Consider the following 24361-nt stretch of genomic DNA (forward strand, 5'->3'; position numbering starts at 1 on the left):
CATTGCCACATATACTGCCACCGCCCTAGTGCAAGCTCTCATTACTCATAAGAACTACTCTAATAATCTCTTAATTTATCCTCTCTTCTCCACAGTCTCTTATCTCTATAATCCATATTTCAAGTAGTTGCTAAACTAACTTCTGATATCATATCACGGCTCTGTTCAAAAACCTTCAGAGGCTCCCTACTACTCATTATGATGAAACATAAATTCCTTTATCCGACATTTAAAGATCTCCAGAATCTGGTTTCAACCTATATACACCTAGCCCTATTTCAAATGCACTCTCTACCTTCATACAGGCAATATTCCACTCCAGCAGTTCTCTGATCTGAAGTCAACCTATGACAGGAATTACAGTCTAAGTTTGATGAAATTCTTTTCTTCAAGACTTTTTCTTTAAGAAGCTGCCTCACATGCTCTAACTATGAAGCCTTCACTGATGTAAATTTTGAATTCTGTAACATTTTTACATAAAATCTTGTCTGAATTTCTTCTTTACCCCGATATCACAATCTACCTTGTATCATATTTATTTAAGTATTTGTCTATACTATGAGACTACAGCTCCTTGAGAATTTGGAAACACAGGAAGCACAAAATTTTGTCATCATAGCATTATAGCACATCTAGACAGAAATAGTGAATAAATAATGTGGCAAACATTACAAGCTGGACAAAGAAACATAATATAATAGTGATGGTAGACTTCAAGTATTCAATTTAATTCAAGTAATTTTAATTAACTAGATCAAAGTTTCAAAAAACTTCCTGTGTTGCCTGAATGATAATTTCATCCTTCCAAAGGTGGATGAATCAACAAGGAGAATTTCATGAATTCACACCAATGGAGGATTTTGCTAGGGTTGAAAAGAAAGAAATCACAGGAAGGAAGTAACCTTTTCTAGAGTTTGTGATGGGAGAAGGAAAGTCAGGAAAATTTTGATAAGTAACCTAGAATTTGGGGAAGCAGATTTCAAACATTAAGATGAAAGATAAAATTCCATGCATTAAAAAATCTACAGGGGAGATTATTCCAGGAGGGATGAGAAACTTTCAAGAATGAAATTTTAGACATAAAAGGAAATAATTCCATTTCCTTAAAAAAAAGAGAGAGAGAGAGAGAGAAAGAAGAGGGTTTTTCATGGAAAGGGATACAAATGCATAGAAAACTCACTAACTTAAAATTTTAAAATATGCACAGAAGAACCAAGGGCAGATAAGAGGAAAAGATGAGCATGGTATGGCTAATTAATCAATAAGAATTTATTACATATCCTATTCTGTACTAGTCGCTGGAGATAGAAAGGTAAAAATATAACTGTTTGTATCCTCAAGGAATTTATATTCTATTGAGGGAGAAAATGACAGGCAGATAAATGAGTACCTACAAAATAAATACATGGTCAGTTTATGCAGTGGAAGGCACCTATATCTAAGAGGAATCAGAAAAAACTTTACAAAGAAGGTGTACATTTGAATAGAGGTTCTATAAAAACAATATTACAATCACTAAAGCCAGAATTAGTTGAGACTGATGGGAGAGATTAAGGATAACAAAAGTTAATAAAGCTGTATTATGGGCAAATAAGAGACTCAAAAAAGGGATAGGCTCTTTATTTGGAGTGGATGAAATGATAAACAACAAGAGAAAAAATAAGTGCTCAATTCCTCTTTTGTTTCTATTTTCTTTACCTAAGGAAATGAACTTTGCAAAAGAAAAGACAAAATAAAATGGTGGACATAGCTGACAGCAATTCAAGGTAAACAAAGAGTAAAGGAGCACCTTGCTCTGCTTGCCCTCCATGAGGCAAGAATATAAATGAAAAAAAAATGAAGGAAGTTGACTTAGCAGTACCAGATCTAAAAAAATTGGTAATCTTCAAAACAATCTGGCACTGGCTAAAAAATAAGAGTGGTAGATCAATGGAATAGATTAGGTACACAATTTAGTATATGATATGTAGTAGAAAATAATCATACCAAAGGTATGTACAAAAATATTTATACCAGCTTTTTTTGTGGTGGCAAAGAACTGAAAGTTGAGGAATGACTAAAAAACTTGTTACATGTTGGTGATGGAATACTATTGTGTTATAAGAAACAATGAGTAGGATGAATTCAGAAAAAGTTGATGAGATCTACATGAACTGATGCAGAGTGAAATAAGCAGAACTGGGAGAAAATTATACACAGTAATAGCAATACTATATGATTATCAATTCTGAAAGACTTTGTTACTCTCAGTAATACAATGACCCAAAACAATTCTAAAGAACTTATGACAAAGAATGCTATCCACCTCCAGAAAAGGAACTGTTGGGAGTCAGGTGCAGACTATATTATATTTCACATTTTTTAACTTATGTTTTTATTTGGGGGTTTTGGTTTTATATGAGTAATCTCTTACAACAATAACAAATATGAAAGTGTTGTTTTACATGATCATTCATATATAACAGATAAAATTGCTTATCATTTCTGAGAGGGGGGAGGTAGCAGAGGGAGACAATTTGAATCTTATAATTTTGGAAAACATAAGTTGAAAATTGTTATTATGTGTAATCTGGAAAATAATATCTTCAAATAAAAAAAGAAAGAGAAAGAAAATGGCCATACCAATCTAGTGTTTGATAAACCAAAGATCCAAGAACTCACTATCTGACAAAAACTACTGAGAAAATTGGAAAGTGTGGAAGAGGCATGAAAGAAGAGAGAATTTCATGCATGCAAGACAGAGAGTAAAGGACCTCAGATGTCAATCAAGAAAGAACATTTCAAATAGAATATTCCCAGGAAAGTCAGTTGGAGCCTGGCCAGGAGATGAACTGAGAGACTGCCTTGGCTTCTGACCAAGGGAGACACTGCCTTGGCTTCTGACTAAGGGGGAGACTGGCTTCTTCTGTCCTAAGTTGAAGGATCCTTGAAGGGAGTGGGGGGTGGGGGGGCTTCTGGAGGTAGTCTGGAAAGAAATTAACTTTTTTTTGGTGGCTTTGTGTAATTGGAAGAAGAAAGAATATTAACAGTTGTCCTCCCATCTCCTTGACAGACTTTGTGTCACAGTTGTGACAGGATGACATTTCCCAAAATCCTTCTAACCCTCCTTATAGCCAAGGACAACCCTATCCCTCTCACCTCATCTTACCTCAGTTCTCCATCCTGTTGTTCCCAATACCCCTTATTTGAGAAAGGAAGAGAAAAGAGAGTTTCCTCATAAACCTCAGAGTCCACTCAGAGGAGAGGGGCGAAGCCAAAGGCTTCAGAAGAGGGTGGTGAAGGGATTGAGGGAGGAGGAGGGTAGGAAAAATATTAATCAATTAACCATTAGTAGTGATCAATAGGCAACCCCAGAATATCTCTCTCTAATAGTATTTCTCTATCTCTCAGAAGTATTTCTATCTACATTACAACTAAGCACTCACAAGTTTCCCTACTGTCTCTCTAGTCACAAGCCAGAGTATATCCTTTATTACAACCAGAAATATCTCCCTCAGGATCTATTTCTAATACAAAAGTGACATGGCAGAAATTAATATATAGAAAGACCAATGTCTCATATCGTATACTAAGATAAAGCTAAAATGAGTACTGTGACTGAGACATAAAGGGTGATACTATAAGCAAATTAGAGGAGCATGAAATAGTTTACCTGTCAGATCTACAAATAAAGGAAGAATTTGTGACCAAACGAAAGATAGACAGTATTGAGATATAAAATGGTTAATTTTGATAGCATTAAATTAAAAAGGGTTTGTATAATAAAACCAATGTATCCAAGATTAGAGGGAAAACAGGAATCTGAGAAAAAAAATTTGAGTCTCTAACAAAAGCCTCATTTCCCAAATATACAGAGAACTGGGTCAAATTTATAATACAAAAGTCACTCCTCGTTGATAAATGGTCAAAGGATATGAATAGGCAGTTTTCAAATGAAGAAACGATAGCTGTATGAAAAAAAATGCTCTGAATCTCTAGTAATTAGAGAAATATAAATTAAAACAATTCTGAAGTACCACCTCAAAGAGCTTTAAAAATTATGCATATCCTTTGATCCAGCAATATCACTACTAGGTCTGTATCCCAAAGAGAATTTTTAAAAAGGGAAAAGGACCTATTTTAACAAAAAATATTTATAACAGTTTTGGGTTTTTTTGTGGTGGCAAAGAATCAAAAATTGAAAGGAATGTCCATCAATTGAGGAATGACTGAACAAGTTGTAGTATATGATGGTAATGGAATACGATTGTGATATAAGAAAATGTGAGCAAGATGGTTTCAAAGAAACTTAGAATAATTTATATGAACTGATATAAAGTGAAGTAGGCAGAACCAGGAGATCATACCCAGTAATAGCAATATTGTAATGATGATCACCTGTGAATGACTTAGCTATCATTAGCAATTCAATGAACCAAGACAATCCTAAAGGCTGAAAAATGCATCCACCTCCAAAGAATGATGGAGTCTGAATACAGATTGGGGCATACCATTTTTCACTTTATTTTCTTCATAGATTTAAAGGAAAAAAAAATACACACACACACACACATACACACACACACATATGAATGTCTTCTTCCACAATATAATGAATATGGAAATTTTTTTATGAGGGAATATGTATAACTTGTAACAAATTGTCTCAGGGAGAAAGGAAGGGATGAGAGGAAACAATTTGAAACTCAAAATGTTAGAAAATGAATGCTAGAGGTGGAGTCAAGAATGTGGCCTAGAAGGAGCAGAAGTTCAGACCTCTGAAAACCCTTCCTAACCGATCACAAACTGAATGCTCCCAGGGGGCTGAAAATCAAACCTAACAACAAGACAGAGCCAAGGAACCCTCCTGCTGGACTCAATTCAAAAGGTACACCCCCCCCCCCAAGCTGGAATCTGAGAACACTCAGCTTTAAGGGGAAGGCAGAAGGAAGGTCCCAGGACCCCTCCCCTCGCCCACCTAGAACACTGAGCCCCCAGCAGTAGTGGGAACCTCTGGGTGGGCAAAGGTGCTGGTCTGGAGGGTGTACCTTGCAGGCATGGCTGTGCCAAACTCAGAGCGTCGAACATAGACAGTGGGGAAGGAGCTAGAGAGGGAGCATAGAGCTGGCAGCCTGGTCAGAACTGTGGAGATCCTCCATATTTGCTCCAGCCCTCCAGGAGGTTTTGGCCTCAGAGCACACTGAGCCCAACCCAGCTGAACTTAATCCCATCAAAAGTCTCCAGAACTCAGGGAAGGCCAGGCTCCACACCCCTCCCTCATTGACTGCTGGACTTTAATCCAATCAAAAGTCTCCAGAGGACAGGGAAGCTCAAATCCCCAACAACCCTCCCCCAGAGACTGCACTGAGAGATCTTCTGTTAAAGCTCCAAAAGGGGAGACTGACAGAAGCCCCCAAAACCAAAAAAAATGAGAGGAACAAGAGCACAGACAAATACGGGGAGCAAAGAAGGGAGTGAATATGAGCTAACAACAGAAAAAGAAGAAAGAAATTACAATAGACAGCTTCTATTCAGTGAATGGAATAGAGGGGGAAAGATCAGCAAACGATAAATCAGAAACCCCAGATAATTGGATACAGGCTGTGGAAGAACTCAAAATGCAATTCAAAACACAATTAAGAGAGGCTGAGGACAATTGGGAAAAGAACTCAAAAATTAAGATAAGTCATCTGGAAACAGAGGCCCTTGAACTAAAATGAGAAAATAGTGCCTTAAAAGCCAAAATCAACCAGCTGGAAAATGAGGCAAAGGAGATGAAAGATGAGGCAAAGGAGATGAAAGATGACCTCCACAGAAAATCAGACCAGAAAGAGAAGGATGACCAAAAAACCAGGGATGAAACCCAGTCTTTAAGAACCAGAATACAATAACTAGAATTAAGTGACCTCACAAGGCAGCAGGACACTATAAAACAAAACCAAAAGAATGAAAAAATTGAGGAAAATCTGAAGTATCTCATTCACAAAACAGAGGATTTAGAAAATGAATGCTAAAAATTGTTGGTTTTTTGGTATCACTGGGAAAAAATAAAAATATTACTGAAAAGTTAAAAGAAAAAGGGCAAATCATTCAATTTTTAAAAATCAGTTGGGAAAAAAAAAATATGTATATGTGCATTCCAGAATCCATCATTAAAGATGTGATTAGTAAATGGAAACGGAAGTTAGCAGCTACAATGAATCTTCTTGGCTTCATCTGTGATACATTGTGATAGATTAATTTTTTTTGACAGAGCTATTGAACTAGATCAGGGAAATGTTTTAAATCTGATAGACCTGGATCTTACCAAAATATCTGGTAAAGCACTGTAGTATCAGTGTCAGGACCCTAGACCTGTCTTACTCTGATGTGCTCCTAAGAAAGCATGACATTACTTCAAAGGCCTTGTTCTGATCAAACCTACAAGAATAGAAAAATAAATACATTGTAGAAACATAGATATTTAGCTTAAGTAAAGGAAAAAGTGCCTAATTATTACAGCTATCCAAGAATGTAATGTGATGAACTTAAAGTTTTTGAAGTAAAGTTTGTAAATTATTCCTTTCCACAGAAACTGTAGACAAGATTCTTGATGGTCTCATTCTCTCAACTTAATAATTCTATTACTTCTCATTTTAAATATGATAATTTAAAACACTCACCAAATTTCGTTCAAGATCCCCGCCTTCTGTCAAAACGGTTTCCATACTGAATGAAGATGTGCTATGCTTCTCTTTCAATTAAAGACTAGTCATTATGCAAACATAAGAATCCTGGAAGATTAAAAAAAAAGATTTATCAGTAGTAGTAAGAAAATAAATGGAACATCAAAATGTTAGAGGAACATTATTATATTCTGAACAAAAGTTTGTAAATCACTGAATATTTATTAAGATCCAAGTGTGCAATTAGAAACTATGCAGGTACAAAAAAAAGTATGATACAATCCATGCTTTGAAGGAGTTGATAATGTAACTGTAAAGATAAATGTAACTGCAGAGATAAAGCAATAAAAAAGATTATATAAGTAATAAATAGTATATAGATTTCAAATTACTATAAAAATTCAGAAAAAGGAGAAAATTCTAGTTGCCAGTGGTTCAAAAAGCTTCTTGATAGTCTTTATGTTGGATGGAACCTTGGGGAATATTTATAGGAAGTTATGGACAAATCATAGAGAAGTATTGATTATACCTTTGGAGGGAATACTCTCACTTGTCTACTTAAGTGCCATTAACACTCAAAGCAACAGAATATTGACATTTTACAGTATATTATTCTATGAACTCATGGAATAATATTACATTTTTTTCCATTCTCACTACTATTTCACATGTTAAGTTCCATAAGACTAGAAGAAATGAACCAAATATAATTGTATGATCTGGAGCATTACCTAAAATAAGTAATGCTTTCAATAAGATACCACTGTCCTTACAATATTTTTCAACAGCTGAACTAAAATAATTTGAAAATTAGTCTTTGAAAACAATTTTAGTGTCATCCTTTTTCTGACCATCAAAGAAATGGAAGTGGTTGGCAATTATAGCTTCTTAAGAGTGTGGAGCCCAATAAGCATTGGCTTTTTATTTCAAATCTCCTTTTACATTGCTGCTATTCACATGCATTCACTTCATTACTCTGTGGACCTTATTCATATCATATTCATATGTCCATGAGGTTTTCTTGGCAAAGACTGGAGTGGTTTGCCATTTCTTTCTCCAGTGAATTAAGACAAACAGAGGCTAAGCGACTTGCCCAGAGTTACATAGCTAATAATTTTATGTTGCCAAATTTGAACTTCCAGGCCCAGGACTAGCCACTTAAACACCTTAAAACACTTAAACTGCCTCTTCTGCATTACCTCTCAAAAGTGTTAGTGGATCTTCACTTTAAGGAAAGGTTGGGTTTTTTCCCTTCTTAAAAATATATGAACATGGGCATCCCTGTCCAGAATAAGCCTATTTAGTCCACATCAAAAAATAATGTATCAGTATATCTACCATATTTGATTATTTTCTTAAAAACATCAAGATATTTAGCTACTACCTCCTCATCCACATCAATCATCTCTCCTGTAATTTTAATATTCTGGAAAATGAAATCAAATTTTAAAGTAATCAAACAAATCAACACTTGAAGTAAAAGGTTCTTCACTATCCACTTGATTGTTGTTTTCTTTTATTGCCTTAAACTTAAGCTTTTGTTTGAAAAGCCATTCTACTAAGAGGATTGAATTGCACTCCATTTCTATCACTGTAACACTTCTAATCCATATAGTTGTTTGCAACATGCACCCCAGGTAGTGAAACTGGAAGTAAAGGATTGGGGAGCCACTTCAAAAGGATGGTGATTATTGTGGCAATTCTTCTGGCACACCTTAACTGAGAATGATTTGTGTAGTTGATCTGGCCAATAATTTGATATGCTTTTAGTACTGATACTTTGGTATATTCTGAGTAGCATTAGGATTCCCCCCCCCCCCAGGTTTGATTTGAATCCTTGATCCGAGAGTGCCAGATGCCAGTAGGGTCTGAATAAGTGAGAGAAGGAGGAAGGTGGTATAAGTGGGACAGGGAGGAGATAATACATATATACAATGTTTGGGCTAGATTTGATAAGCAATGTCAAAATCAAACAAAATGTTCCCTTTGGCTGCATATTGACTTAAAAAATTAATATTACCTATTTTGTATTTTTTATTTATTTTTTAAACACTTCCCAATTATATTTTTGTAAATTTTTTATTGATATTTTGTTTCTTTTTTACAATAGTTCTCAAGTATCTTTCCCTCTTCCCTTCCCAGTGTAAAGGTGAAAATTAAAGGTTGGCCAATAATTTCATGAAATTATGTGGTTGCCAATATTTATCATATCTCGAGTCAGAAATTTATTTTCAAGTATTTATAAATAGAGAGGAAACAATGAAGAAGAGAAATGTGAAGGGGATAGAGAAGTTATCTATCCTATTAACCTAAATCTTTTGTTCTGGGTCTTCTTGTTCCAGGCAGAGATTAATTTGCTCTCAACAAGGAAGGCTGGTAATAAGTAACCATGAGGCCTCGTTCAAGATGGAAGCTAGTCTCTTCAGAAACTAAGAAAGGAGTCAGCCTTTCACTCACCAACGAAGTAGTGCAGGAATCTGAGTCCAAGTTGAAGCTGAGCTCTAAGACCATGATCCAAGCTGCAGTCTCCAGCAAAGCTGCCTTGAAAGACTATCTCCAGGAGACACTCTCTTAAAACTATCTTCTCAAAGACAAGCTCTCCCTCAAGCTAAAGGATTTCTTGGCTTTTATGATGGCTCCTTGTCCCTTCCTCTCTTCACAGGGGCCAATCACAGTTTCCAAATTGTTTAGCACTGCCCAGGGGGGCAGTGTCTGTGGGATGGACTTCTCACCTTCTGAAGATTAAGTTCTCATCTAAGGGTGTGAATTTTCTAAAATTCACTTCTGGAGAGGTGAATACTCATCCTAGCTGTTTGGGTTTCTGAGGGTGTGACTTCACTAAATGGTTTGCAGCTCCTCCACCTAGTTTAAGCTTCTGTGAATTCAATCAAAAGGTAGAGGAAGGAGGGTTAATCCTATCTTCACAATCTAGTGAGGTACTTAAGTTAGTGTTAACATCGGATAGACAATAGAGTAGAGAATTCTCTTTCACACTAGATAGTGTTCCATAAGACAAACACAGAATTTTTAGAGAGGGAAAAAACATCAGAACAACGTATTTATACATTGAAAAGTCCAAAATCATGTGCAATGTTTAACAACTATGGAGGGCACATCATCTCTTCATTCCAGAACTGTTAGATCTTTATAATTTCATTTCATTTATTTTTATTTCTTTGGTATATAGTTGTTCTTTCCATTTACCTTGTTGTAGATACTCTGTATATTGCTTTCTTAGCACTGTTTACTTCACTCTGTGTCAGTTTATATAGATTTTCCCATGCTTCTCTGTATTCCCCACCCATCATTTCTGACAATAAAACTAATATTCTATTATCTTCAAGTACCATAATTTGTTTAACCATTGTCCAATTGAAGAGCATCTCTACCTTATTTCCAATTCTTTACAATAAGAAAATATGCTGCTAAAAATATTTTATCACTGTCTTCTACTCAGTAGTTTTCTTAGGGGCATAATCTCTGGTTCAAAGAGTATAAACATTTTAGTCACTTTATTCACATAATTCCAAATTGCTTTCCAAAACAGTTGCATCATTTCACAGCTCTATCAACAATGTATTAGGCTAATTCCAGGGGCAGAGCTAAGATGGAAGAATAAAATAGAGAAGCTCTGAGTCACCATGAGAATCCTCTCCAACCAATATTAAAATAACACCATCAAATAAATATAGAAGAGAAAGAACCAACAGGGAAACAGAGTGAAAAGACTTTCAAGAAAAGAAAAACCCAAAAGAGAACATCTTGGGCACTGGAGTGAGAAGGGAGCACAGTCAGTTGGGAGACTATACCAAGTAGTGAAGAGCAAGCCAGGAACAAGCCACCACACACACACACACACACACACACACACACACACACACACACACACACACACACACACATACCTCCTATCCCAGGATAGGGACCAAGCCAACATTCAGACCCTAAGACCCTTCCTAGGCAAACAGAGGTCCAATCAACCCACACCTCTTGAAGTTCTAAACCTGTGGGTAAGTGCAGAATTCCAGCCCAGGGCAATCTGTGCTGAAGTAGGCTGATCTGCATGGGCCCAGAGAGAAGCCAGGAGTCCCAATTTTGGCTTAAGGTGAGAACATAGATCCCAATTTGGGGTAGTCGGTAGACTAAAAGTGGGTCAGGATCTTTTTGTGGAAAGCTCAGGGTAGAGTTCCAGGACAGGGCAATCATCTGTGTGCCTGATTAGATCAAGTACACAGTGAAAACAAAACCGTCCATCTAAGCTTGAAGCTAGAATTTGAGCAATTCCTGGCCTGACCAAGCTCAGCATAAGACCCGAAGCTTATGCCCAAGCCTGAGGCAAGTCTTTAAGCTATCAGTATTTCAAGGGTTAATTGAATCAGCAATGGGAGGGGGTTTTCATAGCTCTCAGCCCTCAGGTCATCATACCATCTTGGAAGAACTGAAACTGTCAAAAAAAAAAAGGTAGAATCAAGGAAGGACTGAAGTTTAAAAGGGTACACTAACCTCCAGAAAACAGTCTACCATTAAAAGGTAGGGGAAATGAGCAAACAACAAAAAAAAGCAAAAAACAAGAACAAAAAAAATTTAATGGATACAAAGAGCAAGGTGCAGACACAGAAGGGGACAGTGAAAGCAATGCAAAAAAGAAATAGAAAAAAAAAAACAAAGCAAGCACATGCAATGTCCAAAAGAAAAATTATGGATTGGACACAGATTCTGGAAGAGCTCAAAGAATACTTCAAAAACCAATTAAGAGGAGCAGAGGAAAAGTGGGAAAGAGAAATGTGAAAAAACAGAAGAAACCATGAAATATCTTATTGAGAAAACAACTGACCTGAAAGATAATTTAAAGAAGAATTGGACTATCTGAAAGCCATGATGAAAAATAATGCATTAGAGTACCTATCCTTCAACAATCCCTCCAACGTTGACTATTGTCATTTATCATTTTTGCCATCCTGCAAGGTGAGAAGTGAAACCAGAGAGTTGTGCTGAATTGTATTTCTCCAAAGATTAGTGATTCACAGCATTTTTTCATAAAGTTGTGAATACCTTAAAGTTCTTTTAAGAACTGTTTGCTTTGTGCCACAATGTATAAGTCTATGTGTACAATGTTCTCCTGCTTCTGCTCCTTCACTCTGCATTAATTCCTGGAGGTTGTTCCAGTTCACATGGAATTCCTCCAGTTCATTATTCCTTTCAGCACAATAGTAATCCATCACTATCAGATACCACAATTTGTTCAGCCATTCCCCAATCGACGGACACCCCCTCATTTTCCAAATTCTTGCCACAACAAAGAGCACAGCTATAAATATTTTTGTACAAGTCTTTTTCCTTATTATCTCTTTGGGGTACAAACCCAGCAGTGGTATGGCTGGATTAAAGGGCAGCCATTCTTTTAAAGTCCTTTGGGCATAGTTCCAAATTGCCCTCCAAAATCGCTGGACCAATTCACAATTCAACCAGCCCAATTTTGTCATATCCCCTCCAATATTTATCACTTTCCTTTGCTGCCCATATTAGCCAGTCTGCTAGGTGTGAAGTGGTACTTCAGAGTTGTTTTTATTTGCATTTGTCTAATCAGGAGGGATTTAGAACACTTTTTCATGTGCTTAATGATAGTCTTGATTTCATTGTGTGAAAACTGCCTATTCATGTCTGTTGACCATTTGTTGATTGGGGAACGGCTTGATTTTTTTTGTAAATTTGATTTAGTTCCTTATATATTTTGGGAATCTAAATCTTTGTCAGAGAGACTTGTTACTAAGATTTTTCCCCCGGTTTGTTGCTTTCCTTCTAATTTTGGTTGCATTGGTTTTGTTTTTACAAAAACTTTATTTTATATAATTGAAGTCATTCATTTTACATTTTGTAATGCTTTTTTCTCTTGCTTGGTCTTAAATTTCTTCCTTTCTCACAGACCTGACAGGTATACTATTCTATGTTCACTAATTTATTTATGATTTCACTCTTTATATTTAAGTCATTTATCCATTTAAAGTCTATCTTGGTATAGAGTGTAAGATGTTGTATGAGCTTTAATACTAAAGGCTCATATCCATTTATAATATATAATGGAATAAGGCATGAGGTGCTGGCCTAAGCCTGATTTCTGCCAGGGCTTTCCAGGTTCCTAGTAGTCTTTATCACACAGAGAGTTTTTCCCTAGGTAATTTATGCTTTCTACTTCATCAAACCCAGGATTACTGAGTGCTATTGTTTCTGAATCTTCCTTATCTAGCATGTTTGACTGATTTATCTCTCTATTTTTTCGCCAATACCAGATGGTTCTGATGACTGCATCTTTATAATATAGTCCAAATTGCATTTTAATCTGATTCATATGGCGCTCCTGAATTTTGCCTCAGAAAGATGAAAAGTTTGATGGCTTATGCCTAGGTCACCTCTACCATCTGATTTCTTTATTCAGAATCACAAAGTTTCAAAGTTAAAAGGGAGCTAAGCAGTCATTTAACTCAACCTATTCCTGAAAAAGAATCCCTACTAAAACACATCCAACAAGTGATCATGCAGCCTTTGTCTTAAAAGACAGGCAGCCCATTCCACTTTTCATAATCATGTACATATACCAAAAACCTCAACCCTGGAGCTACTAAAGATTTGTAGAGAATGCTAGTAAATATTCTTATTTACACACACACACACACACACACACACACACACACACACACACACACACACACTTTTTTTTTTTTTACCAGAGGGAAGGAAAGGAAAATTAGGTTAATAATGTTTAAGGATCTAAAACAGGGAGCTATGGGAACAGCCATAATTTTCTCAGTGAAGTAGAAATCTAGGTCATTTGCTGTAAGAGTTAACACTCAAACTTCTCTCCCTAGGATTTGAGAATGTTCACAATCTGGCATCATCTTCTATTTCCAACATTATCTCATATTATACCCAATCATGGTCTCTCCAGTTCATTAATGATTGTTCCTTATTTGACGTATCCTGAATTCACCTAACAGTATCACTGTCTAGCCCATAGCTCTGTGAATTTTAAAACTACTCCACCCTACTCAGGCCATACTTTAGAAGATCTGATTTAGCTATTTCCTGATTAGTAACAATGGAGATACTTGGTTTAACAGAATCAAGTCTTGGGAACTATACATTTCTCCACCCTACTTAGTTTAACAAGGTCAGGATGCTTGCACCATACTCTATCTGAGGAAATGGCCTTCAACATACATGTGCAAAAAAAGGGGGCAGACCCTTGGGCTGTCCTATATCAAGCTAAGCTATCACTGGTACAGATGAGATGCAGGAAAGTGATATAAAATTGTCTATAAAAGGCATATCACTTGCTCTCTCTCCCTTTTCTTCCCCGGAGAGGTGACTCTGGCTGGCGGCGTGCTAAGTGTTCCGACGTCTTGGCGTGGTGGCAGCTATTGTCTGGGTTTGGCAGTGAGTTTGCCCTTGAACTGATTCAGGTTCAGGCATCTTGGCTGAGCCCTTTGGAATTCAGGCCGATTCTTTCCTCCTTATTCTTCAAAACCTTATCTTCCTAAAGCCTCTGGTCTTCCTCCTGGCACTAGCCAGGCGGGAGAAATTCTACACCCTTTTCTTTCTTCCTTCTTCTTAATTTCTTTCCACCATATAAATTAAATCACCATCAATTTCCAGTTGACTTGGTTATATTTCTTTTATATTTGGGATATCCATGACAACAAAATAATTAACATAGTTTAGGTCAAAATGCTAAATTATCCTTTATAGCTCTCCATCTCTACAAGAAGAGCACCTGAAACCTGGCCAACATTTTGCTAAATTGAAGTACATGTACTTGCTGAAGCAATCCTGGCTGATATATTTATTACCTGTACCATTCATTTAGATACTTAGCACTGCTTTTCTAGTTAACAATTTTTTGTGTATGACTTTTTTTTGCCAATTAAACTAAATTTTCAAATGGTAAAGGCTATATCTTAAACTTATATCTTCTTCCATACATAGCAATGATCTGAATTCATTAGGTGCTCAATATTTGAATAAGGTAATTTTGTCATTATTAAGGGTAAGTAAATTTCAATTTTTATCAGTCACGTAGAGTACTAAAATAAATATTCATAGGAGTTCACATATCCAAAATCATCATGGAATAATGAGTGATTTTCCAAACATCTGAAGAAAATGTATTTAAGTATAAAAAATTTTTAAAGGTCACAATTTTGACAGAAATCTCTTCAATTATTTCCCTGTCTTGTTAAGCAGATTATGTTTACGATTATTTTTTCTTGATAGCGCTAAAAATGATAAAAGAAGAAAACACCTGAGCCTTGGAGTCATGAGATCTGGGTTTCAACCCTGGCTCTAATGCCTAAGGTATATGACCATGAACATACCAAAAAACATTTCTGTTTCTTCAAGTTTTTTAACTATAAAATGTAGTTATTTTTACTACTTATATGAATAAAGTTATGATTTGTGAACTTCAAACAGCTCAAATAAAAATACAAAATATGATAAAGTTAAAAGCAGAAATTCTCTTATGCTTATTAAAGGACTTAGAGAAAATAATCAAACTATTATCATCTCCATTTTACAGATAAGGAAATTAGGGCTCAGAGAGCTTGTGACAACCAGTCATTATTAGATGAAGGCATGGATAGAGAGAGCAATTATTAGATACTTCTTATACACCAAGCACTGGGCTAAAAGCCAAGAATACAAATAAGAATAAGAAAAGCAGTCTCTGCCTACCAAGAGCTTACATTCAAATGGTGAAAGGAAGCGGCATGGTATTATGATGAACCACAAATATAATAGAGGCTTCATCCAACACAGTCTGGTACATCAGGGACAGAATCCAAGGTAGGGGGAAAGACAGAAATGGCAAAATGAGGATAACTGGGGGTGGGGGTGGGGGTCAGTATAAAATTGAGATGGCCTAGAAGTAATCATTATCACTTGGGTTAGGGAATTAAAGCATAGATGACTTCGCTATGACAATCACTGTCCTCAGGATACAAAGCCAGAAAAGTCCTCTTGTCCTTAAGAAGCTTGCGCTCTACTTATGGAAAGAATCTACTATATTACATCACAGTTATTATATCAGTTACAATTAAGCAGTAACCCAATGATGCCTTCAGGGTGCTATGAAGGTATATAAGGTTATACACCCAATATATGTGAAGATTGGATTTAGCTACCTCCTGATTTGTAACAATGAAAATGCTTAGTCTAACAAAATCAGGGATGTCGTGGGAACTTTGAATTTCTCCACTCTACTTTGTCAAACAAAATCGGGAATGTCTGTAACCATGCTTGAGGATTGAGTTTTAAGAGGGTAGCCTTTGATAGAGAAATTGACAAATCAGAAACAGCTGACAGACCCCTGGGCTGTCCTAAGTCAAGCTTAGGCTACCATTGGTGCAGAGGAGATGCAGGAAAGTGAGGTCAAATCATCTAGCCTTTTTCGTGGGGCCTGCTCTCGTTGGTCTCTTTTCCCAGAGAGGTGGCTCTGGCTGGCAATGTGCTAAGCGTTCTGACATCTTGGCATTGTGGCAGCTATTTGTCTGGGTTTTTGGCAGTGAGTTTGCCCTTGAGCTAATTCAGGTTCAGGCATCTTGGCTGAGCCCTCTTGGAGTTCAGGCTGATTCCTTCCTCCTTTACTCTCTAAAACTTTATCTTCCTAGAACCTCTAATCTTCCCGCCTGGCACAAGCCAAGCGGGAGAAATCCTACACCCTTTCCTTCTCCCTTCTTCTTAATTTCTTTCCATTATATTAATTAAACCACCATAAATTTCAAGGTGACGGGTATTTTTTAAATTTTGGATATCCCACAGCGACCAATAATTAATATAGTTTGGGTCATAACGCTTTACTGTAAACCTTAAAATTTCCCAGACCCTACTTTATAAGATTAGATTAAGACCATTCCCCATTTGGGCAGTGAACTCTACTTAAAGCAGGAATGTGAGAATTCTACTGTAGCAGTCCACTCCTAGCTATGGGCAAAGGGAATAGTTGGTATGTACAGATTGCCTTAGAAGAGAGCATGCTCAGTCTTGAGCATGCTCAGTATTGCACATGGCTGGGAAAGCCTCTGACCCTTGACCCCAGCTTCCCCCAGGTTAGGTGGGAACACAGGTTTCTTTGCGCTCACCTGGTTAAGAGAAACCACACCTATACCTTGTCATTAGCCAATGGTAATCATCCCTGTGTACTGTGTATATTTGCATATAAATAGGGCCCAGCCAGCTCCGCCTCTCTCTCTTCTGCTCTTCCTCCCTTCCAGCTCACACTGATGCTTGTCCTCGATGGGGCCTGGCCTTTGGCCAGGCTCCACCTTTAATCTTTCTCTATCATCTCTCCGACCTGTGTCGTATTGAATCTGGATCTCTGGACTGGTAAAGCCTTCGGAAGGGTCCTTTGATCAGAGCTTGGCTGTGGCTCACTGATAATTAATAAAGACTCATTCCTGTCACCTCATATCTCTACTTTGACTCCGTCATCCCCCTCGTGGTATCTAAAACTTCTATCCTTTCTCTATCTTCCTACCTTAAAGCTTTTCTCTCCCCTCTGAGGAAGCTTTATCTACTTTACCTACTTGGGTCTGCTCTAGGGGAAGATAAAGTTGTAAATTCTTTTCTGAATAATGAAAAGTACTTAAACCCATACTTTTCTTAAGCTAAGTACCGATAAAGGTCAAGCAACTTGTGAATTTACAAGGAACAAAGAACTGGAAAACTTACTCAGAGCTTTCCTGGTGTGAATTACTCAAAAATCTACACCTTCTTAGGTGTGGACTAAGAATGGACGGTCCTTTAGAAACATCTACAGTGATTGGTAGATGTAAGGACTTAGGGGAGGTGACAAAGGAGATTTTGCCCTTAAAATAAGAGCTCAGGGAAGAGCTAAGAGGTCATTCTGAAACATTCAGATTGGAGAGACTCATTCTGAGGAGACTGATTCTGAAACATTCAGATGGAGGAGGGAGCTGGTGAAAGCATCTGAGATGCTGCTGGCCTGGTGTCATTAGAAATCCTTACTTAGACAGATCTTATGGTGAGTTATAAAAAACTGACTGATTTCTCTTTTAAGACTCAGGTCTAGGCCATATTGGCTTGAGGCCCTTCATACTTATTCCTTTCTTTCTCTCTCTTTCTTTGATTACTCATTATATTGTTAATTAAAATCTCTATAAAACCCAATTGACTTGGGTATTTGAATAATTGGGAATATTTCCCTGGCGACCACCTTATATTTGATTTTAAAACCCAAGACACTGTAGTGAAACATATTTCTGCGGTCAAATTTACTCACCCTCTCTTATATCTATCACAATTTATATCTTCCACTATTTTAATCACTACAATTTAAGACCTCAACCATTTTAAATCTCACATTACATATATAATATTATAATATAAAGAGATAATAAAGAGATGCATTTGATATGCAAAGACTCAAACCATATCCTTCCAGAATCACATCAGGGTCCCTTTTAACTATGACTTCAAAGGTATATGAAAAATCATCCAAATTTTATATATATAGTTTGAAAGACAATGCTGCATGATAATTCAGCTTGGGGATGTCAGTCCTTCAACTTAATGAGACTGGGATATTTGACCTCTGTATAACTTAAAACAAAAAGTCAAATTAATATTAACTGTGTTGTAACACGTACTTTATTATTGTATTATATTGCATTGCACTATTTATTTTGTTAAATATTCCTCAATTACATTTTAATCTGGATCCCAAAACTACATTTGATCCTGCTGCTTTAAAGCATTACAAAAATGAATTACCATAATTACTAAGGAAGCAAAAATCTCCTTTGTTATATTACCTTTTAACTTTGTTCAAAAGGAATAGATGAACTATATGGGGTGAGACAGGGTAGTATCATATATCAAGAAAATATGCATCTCCATTTAAATTCATTAAGGGGGACATAGAAAGGGCTTCTTGGTAAGGATCAAAAGGGAGAGAAAGAAGGGATATTGTGGCAGATGCATACTACGGACTGCCTGAACAATGTTGTTGTTTCTATTATTACTACAACTGGCCAGAGTAGTCTAGGAAGGCTTTCATTGAGGAGGAGGCAACTAATCAAGCCTTCTTGAATACACTAATATAAAACATACATTTATTAAGAACCTATTCTGGGCATAACATTTTTCTAGGCATGTGGATAAATGCAAATTTTAGATAAACTAATTTCTGTCCCTAAGCTTAAATCCTAATGAGAGATAGATATAAGGTCTGCAATGAAGGAGGTAAAAATTATCTATATTCTGTCACATCAGAAGGAGAATACTGTGTTCAGTTTAGGGTTCACACCACATTTCAGTAAGGTCTTTGACAAGCTTGAGTTGACTCAAAGGAAGGCAAATTAAGTGGATGAAGAGATTCTAGTGAGTGACATATTAGAAGCACTTGAAAGATCTGAGTTTATCCTGAAAAAAACAAAACAAAACATAGAAAGAGCATAACATCTGTGCTCCAACTTTTTATTAAGTTAAACACGTAGAAAGAAGAATTAGACTTTGTAACTTTTGTCCCCAGTGGTCAGAACTATATGCAATGAATGGGTAATTGCAAAGATGCAAATCTCAACCCAAAGTAAGCAAAAATTGTCTAAGAGCTAGAGAGATCCAAAAGTAGAAAGAACTGTGTCTTTACTGGATATCTTCAAAGAGCTGGATAACTACTTATGAGGTATAAAATAGGGGAGATTATAATTCAAGTACAAGTATGGCTGGATGGTCTCCGAGTTCTCTTCCTTTGTGTGATTATGAGAATTGGTGAACTGTATAGCTCAAATGCTTACTAGCTGTGTGACCCTGGGCAAGTCACTTAACCCTGTTGGCCTCAATTTCCTCATCTGTCAAATGAGCTGGAGAAGGAAATGGCAAACCACTCCAGTATCTTTGCCAAGAAAACCCTAAATGGAGTCATGAAGAATTGGTCATGACTAAAACAAATGAACAAGAATAGCTCAAAGGAAACTAAAATAATCAGGGATGCATTTGAAAACCAGGTTAGGTTTCAACTAAGCTTGGAAAGCAAATAGGGTTTAGATACCCAGAGATGGGGGTGTGGATATATAAGTGTGTGTGTGTGTGTGTGTGTGTGTGTGTGTGTGTGTGTGTGTGTGAGAGAGAGAGAGAGAGACAGACAGACAGACAGACAGAGACAAAGAGAAAGAGAGAAAATGAGTGTGTATTGGAAGGGAAGGGAATTCAGATCAAACATTAAGAACAACAATAGAAAAGAGAAGCATAAATATAGCTTCTTTAAAGAAGAATCGAGATGGGCCTGTCTATAATAAGAAATATATTTGTGCAATAAAGAAGAATTATTAAAAATAACAAATGTCTATGACTTGCCTAAACGAATCTACCAATCTGGTTTGATGCATTTCTATTTCAAAGATAGTCATCAATGATACATCCTGGTTATGTGACCATGGACATGTCACAGGCAATTTAAACATCCAGGTAATATTTTCAGGTGGGAATTTCCACACCCCTGTTGAAATCATAAGTCCAAGCATAATTAAATCTTGAATTCAAGCTTATTTTCAAAACAAAATTACCAGTAAACCAGATGTTTGAAATAAGCACCTAAATACACGCTACTTGCATATGGATATATGCTTATTTATAGAAGAATAAAACTGACAGTTATCTAAAAGGGTTCCATGACAGTTCCTTCTTTAATTCTCACAGGAAATTTTCTTCCGTAATAAGAGAAGCCTCTAAGTTGAAAACACAAGAGTACTACACTATAGTTATATGTCCTTATGCCTTATTTCCTATAATGTCCACAGCAGGAGGTCAAAATTTAATTGTCTTTAACTAAGCACCTAGTACAGTGATATATGTATGTGTCTGCAGAATTTTTAAGTTTCTAAAGAGATAAGAATACAGCAGAAATAGGTGACAGCAAAAGACAACAAACAGATGTAAAATCCAATCCATTTCCCAGACTTTCATTACATAGCAACTCATTTTCATCAGTAATAGTGAAGATAATCCACATGACCTTCAGATCTCCAGGACCTCACATGACTTCTGGGGAAGAAAAAAAGGCATTGAAGAAACAGCCAAAAAATTACTGAGACTAGACTAAGAACCCACCAAAGAATGGCTGTATGGAAAGGGACACAATGTTGAAAACCTAGAAGAAGAAAGGGTTTGGGCTCAAGAACAGAGAGAAAGATAAATATCAAAGAAACTGAACAAATCTTAGGCAAAGCATTACAAAGCAAGACATAAAACTGGAAGATAAACACTCACAAAAGGTATTTGCTTTCACCGTGAAAAATGTCCCAAATAGAGACCTAATGGAAGAAGTCAGGAAGAAGTTCCCATTTGCAGATATTGTGATGACTAATAAGTCGGCTACAGTAGAAGCAGCAAAAATGCAACATGCTCTCAAGTGTCAGATTAAAATATAACTGGGAAATATTTTTTAAAAATAAAAATACAACAGAACATAATTATTGCTAAATTTGAATAAGCAATACCATATTTCCTTAATCATTGGATAGATAGCTTCCTAGCAACAAAATTCTACAGACATTAGCATACATTTAATGTCATAAGATGCCTATGTAAGAATGCTGAAGTAATTAATAAATATTTGAACTTAATTATTCAGCTAGATGAGATGCAAGGTATATCAAACTAGTGAACAGTTTCGTTATAGAAAATCATCTTTCAGGATTAGATATGGTTTCATGTGTTGAACAATAACCTGCCTAACAAGTCACATGTCCCTTAATTTTGCAGCTAAAAAATTTACTAATGTTAAAAGTGAGGCACAAACTGTCACAACATCAATTTCATTTTTTCCTTAGCCATTTAAAAGCTTAACATATTTTCCAACTTTGAACAACAACAGAATGACCACCTGATTCCAAAGGTACCAAGATGAAACATTTCACCAAAGTCCAGAAAGAGAGGTGATAGGATTCAAGATAACGGTGCAGACATGCATGGGTATAGCTCCTTGGCCAGACTATAGACATAACTAATATAGGAATTGGTTTAGTTTAAGTATGCAGGCTTGGTACAAAGGTCTTGTTTTTCTTCCCTTGGAGGGGCTTATGGGGAATGTCAGCGTGGTGAGAAAGAAAATAGATGTTTTTATTGAAAATATTCTAAAAATTTCTGAGGTAAAAAAAGTCTAACATTTTCCAGTGAAAATAAAAATAGTGATATTTCAATATATCTTTGTAATACAACTTGTCGATAAAAGCAGAATCTTATTATGGGAACTTCATTCCTCAAGTACCCAAAGGATCTTGCTATAAAGGCAGCTCAGCTATCAAGAGGTAATATAGTATATACCCTGGGAGAACAGTTACAGTGATGCTCCACATTAATGTATCTCCTGGTGACCAAGCAGTTCTTCTCTGAGAAATTAATTTTACAAGAAAGTACGAGGCCTCATTCTTTTCAATTTTGTGAAATGGGTTAAGTTTCTTATATTTTTCCAGTTATTTTTCTTATGATTCTGAAATTGTTGGGAGCAGATCTATAAGAAGATATGAGTTTGCAGAATATATAGAGGGAAGACTAATTTCCTTTAAGAGATAGATTATGCCTCCAAGTTTTTATTCCAAGAAGAAATAAAAACCTCAAAGCCCCCTTTCCCTGACTATTTCAAATTTGAAAAGTCTCATGGTTCTCAAAAGCATCTTAATAAATGAGAGTCCAATCTGGAACTTGTTTTAAACAGGAGCTATGCTTGTGAAAAGTATAAGTATGCAAAACTGAGAACTCTAGAGATTTTTCTCTTACAAATGGTCACCTATGTAGTAGAGGACACACAATTCAACTAAGATATCCTGGAAATAAATACTGATAATAAATATGTCCTTTATGCAATATATACATTGTTCTGAGATGTTTTATTTGAAGTAAGAGTAAAAAAAAGGAAAGATATGAAAAAACCTTAAAGGAAGAATTGACAAAACAAAACAACTAAGTTGGCCTAGTCACTCTACTTGATTACTTGGTTTTCTCTGTTCCCCCTATTACTCAATCACTCCATCCATGGAAAAAGGCAAAAAAGTTAACATCAAATATTGATAATTTCATATTAATATTGTGTTTAAAGGCTTAAAAAACCTGTCCCTTATAACAAACTAGGAAAGCAGAGCAAGAAGGAATTATCCCAATTTCACAGATTGGGAAAGAGGTAAGGTAAAAAAGGTAAAAAAAAAAGAAAAGTAAATTGTCATGTCTGGGTTCATATAATTAATGTCAAGACTGATGATCAAACTCAAGTACCGAGTTTGCAAGAGACAATTTCTTTCCACTACATTAGCTTCCCCATATACAGTCAGGTACGAATTTAATAAATAATATAATAAATGATATGCCAGGTCTAAATCCAATAACATGTTATTTCTGCAATCAGAAATGGGCATTACTGACACCTGTCTGCCCTTAAGCCAGAGTTTGCAAACATGGTACTGATTCCAAAACCAGGCAGGTCAAAAACAGAGAAAGAAAACTATAGGCCAATCTCCCTAATGAATATAGATGCAAAAATCTTAAATAGGATACTAGCAAAAAGACTCCAGCAAGTTATCAGAAGGATCATTCACCATGATCAAGTAGGATTCATACCAGGGATGCAGGGCTGGTTCAACATTAGGAAAACCATCCACATAATTGACCACATCAACAAGCAAACTAGCAAGAACCACATGATTATCTCAATAGATGCAGAAAAAGCCTTTGATAAAATACAACACCCATTCCTATTAAAAACACTAGAAAGCATAGGAATAGAAGGGTCATTCCTAAAAATAATAAATAGTATATATCTAAAACCAACAGCTAATATCATCTGCAATGGGGATAAACTAGATGCATTCCCAATAAGATCAGGAGTGAAACAAGGATGCCCATTATCACCTCTACTATTTGACATTGTACTAGAAACACTAGCAGTAGCAATTAGAGAAGATAAAGGAATTGAAGGCATCAAAATAGGCAAGGAGGAGACCAAGTTATCAGTCTTTGCGGATGACATGATGGTCTACTTAAAGAATCCTAGAGATTCAACCAAAAAGCTAATTGAAATAAATAATCAACAACTTTAGCAAAGTTGCAGGATACAAAATAAACCCACATAAATCATCAGCTTTTCTATATATCTCCAACACAGCTCAGCAGCAAGAACTAGAAAGAGAAATCCCATTCAACATCACCTTAGACAAAATAAAATACCTAGGAATCTACCTCCCGAGACAAACACAGGAACTATATGAACACAACTACAAAACACTCGCCACACAACTAAAACTAGACTTGAACAAATGGAAAAACATTAACTGCTCATGGATAGGACGAGCCAATATAATAAAAATGACCATCCTACCCAAACTTATTTATCTATTTAGTGCCATACCCATTGAACTACCAAAATACTTCTTCACTGATTTAGAAAAAACCATAACAAAGTTCATTTGGAAGAACAAAAGATCAAGGATATCCAGGGAAATAATGAAAAAAAACACATATGATGGGGACCTTGCAGTCCCTGACCTAAAACTATATTACAAAGCAGCAGTCATCAAAACAATTTGGTACTGGCTAAGAAACAGAAAGGAAGATCAGTGGAATAGACTGGGGGAAAGCGACCTTAGCAAGACAGTATACGATAAACCCAAAGATCCCAGCTTTTGGGACAAAAATCCACTATTCGATAAAAACTG

The 24361-nt window shown here is 36.2% G+C and overlaps 1 protein-coding gene across 12 annotated transcripts in view; it reads right to left on the reverse strand.

The window, feature by feature from the left end:
• Nucleotides 1-24361, reverse strand: part of OSBPL8 (oxysterol binding protein like 8) — a 266838-nt gene that overhangs the window by 148453 nt on the left and 94024 nt on the right. For 11 of the 12 annotated variants that reach the window (XM_056798473.1, XM_056798470.1, XM_056798475.1 and 8 more), the window contains one exon: nucleotides 6642-6752. In XM_056798473.1, the coding sequence (XP_056654451.1) occupies nucleotides 6642-6686 (45 nt within the window). In that variant the 5' untranslated portion in view covers nucleotides 6687-6752. Of the gene's footprint in view, nucleotides 1-6286; nucleotides 6400-6641; nucleotides 6753-24361 lie in introns of all 12 variants that reach the window. The other variant, XM_056798477.1, reaches the window with a different exon arrangement.

This window comes from Monodelphis domestica, chromosome 5, assembly GCF_027887165.1.
Source record: "Monodelphis domestica isolate mMonDom1 chromosome 5, mMonDom1.pri, whole genome shotgun sequence".
NCBI lineage: Eukaryota > Metazoa > Chordata > Mammalia > Didelphimorphia > Didelphidae > Monodelphis > Monodelphis domestica.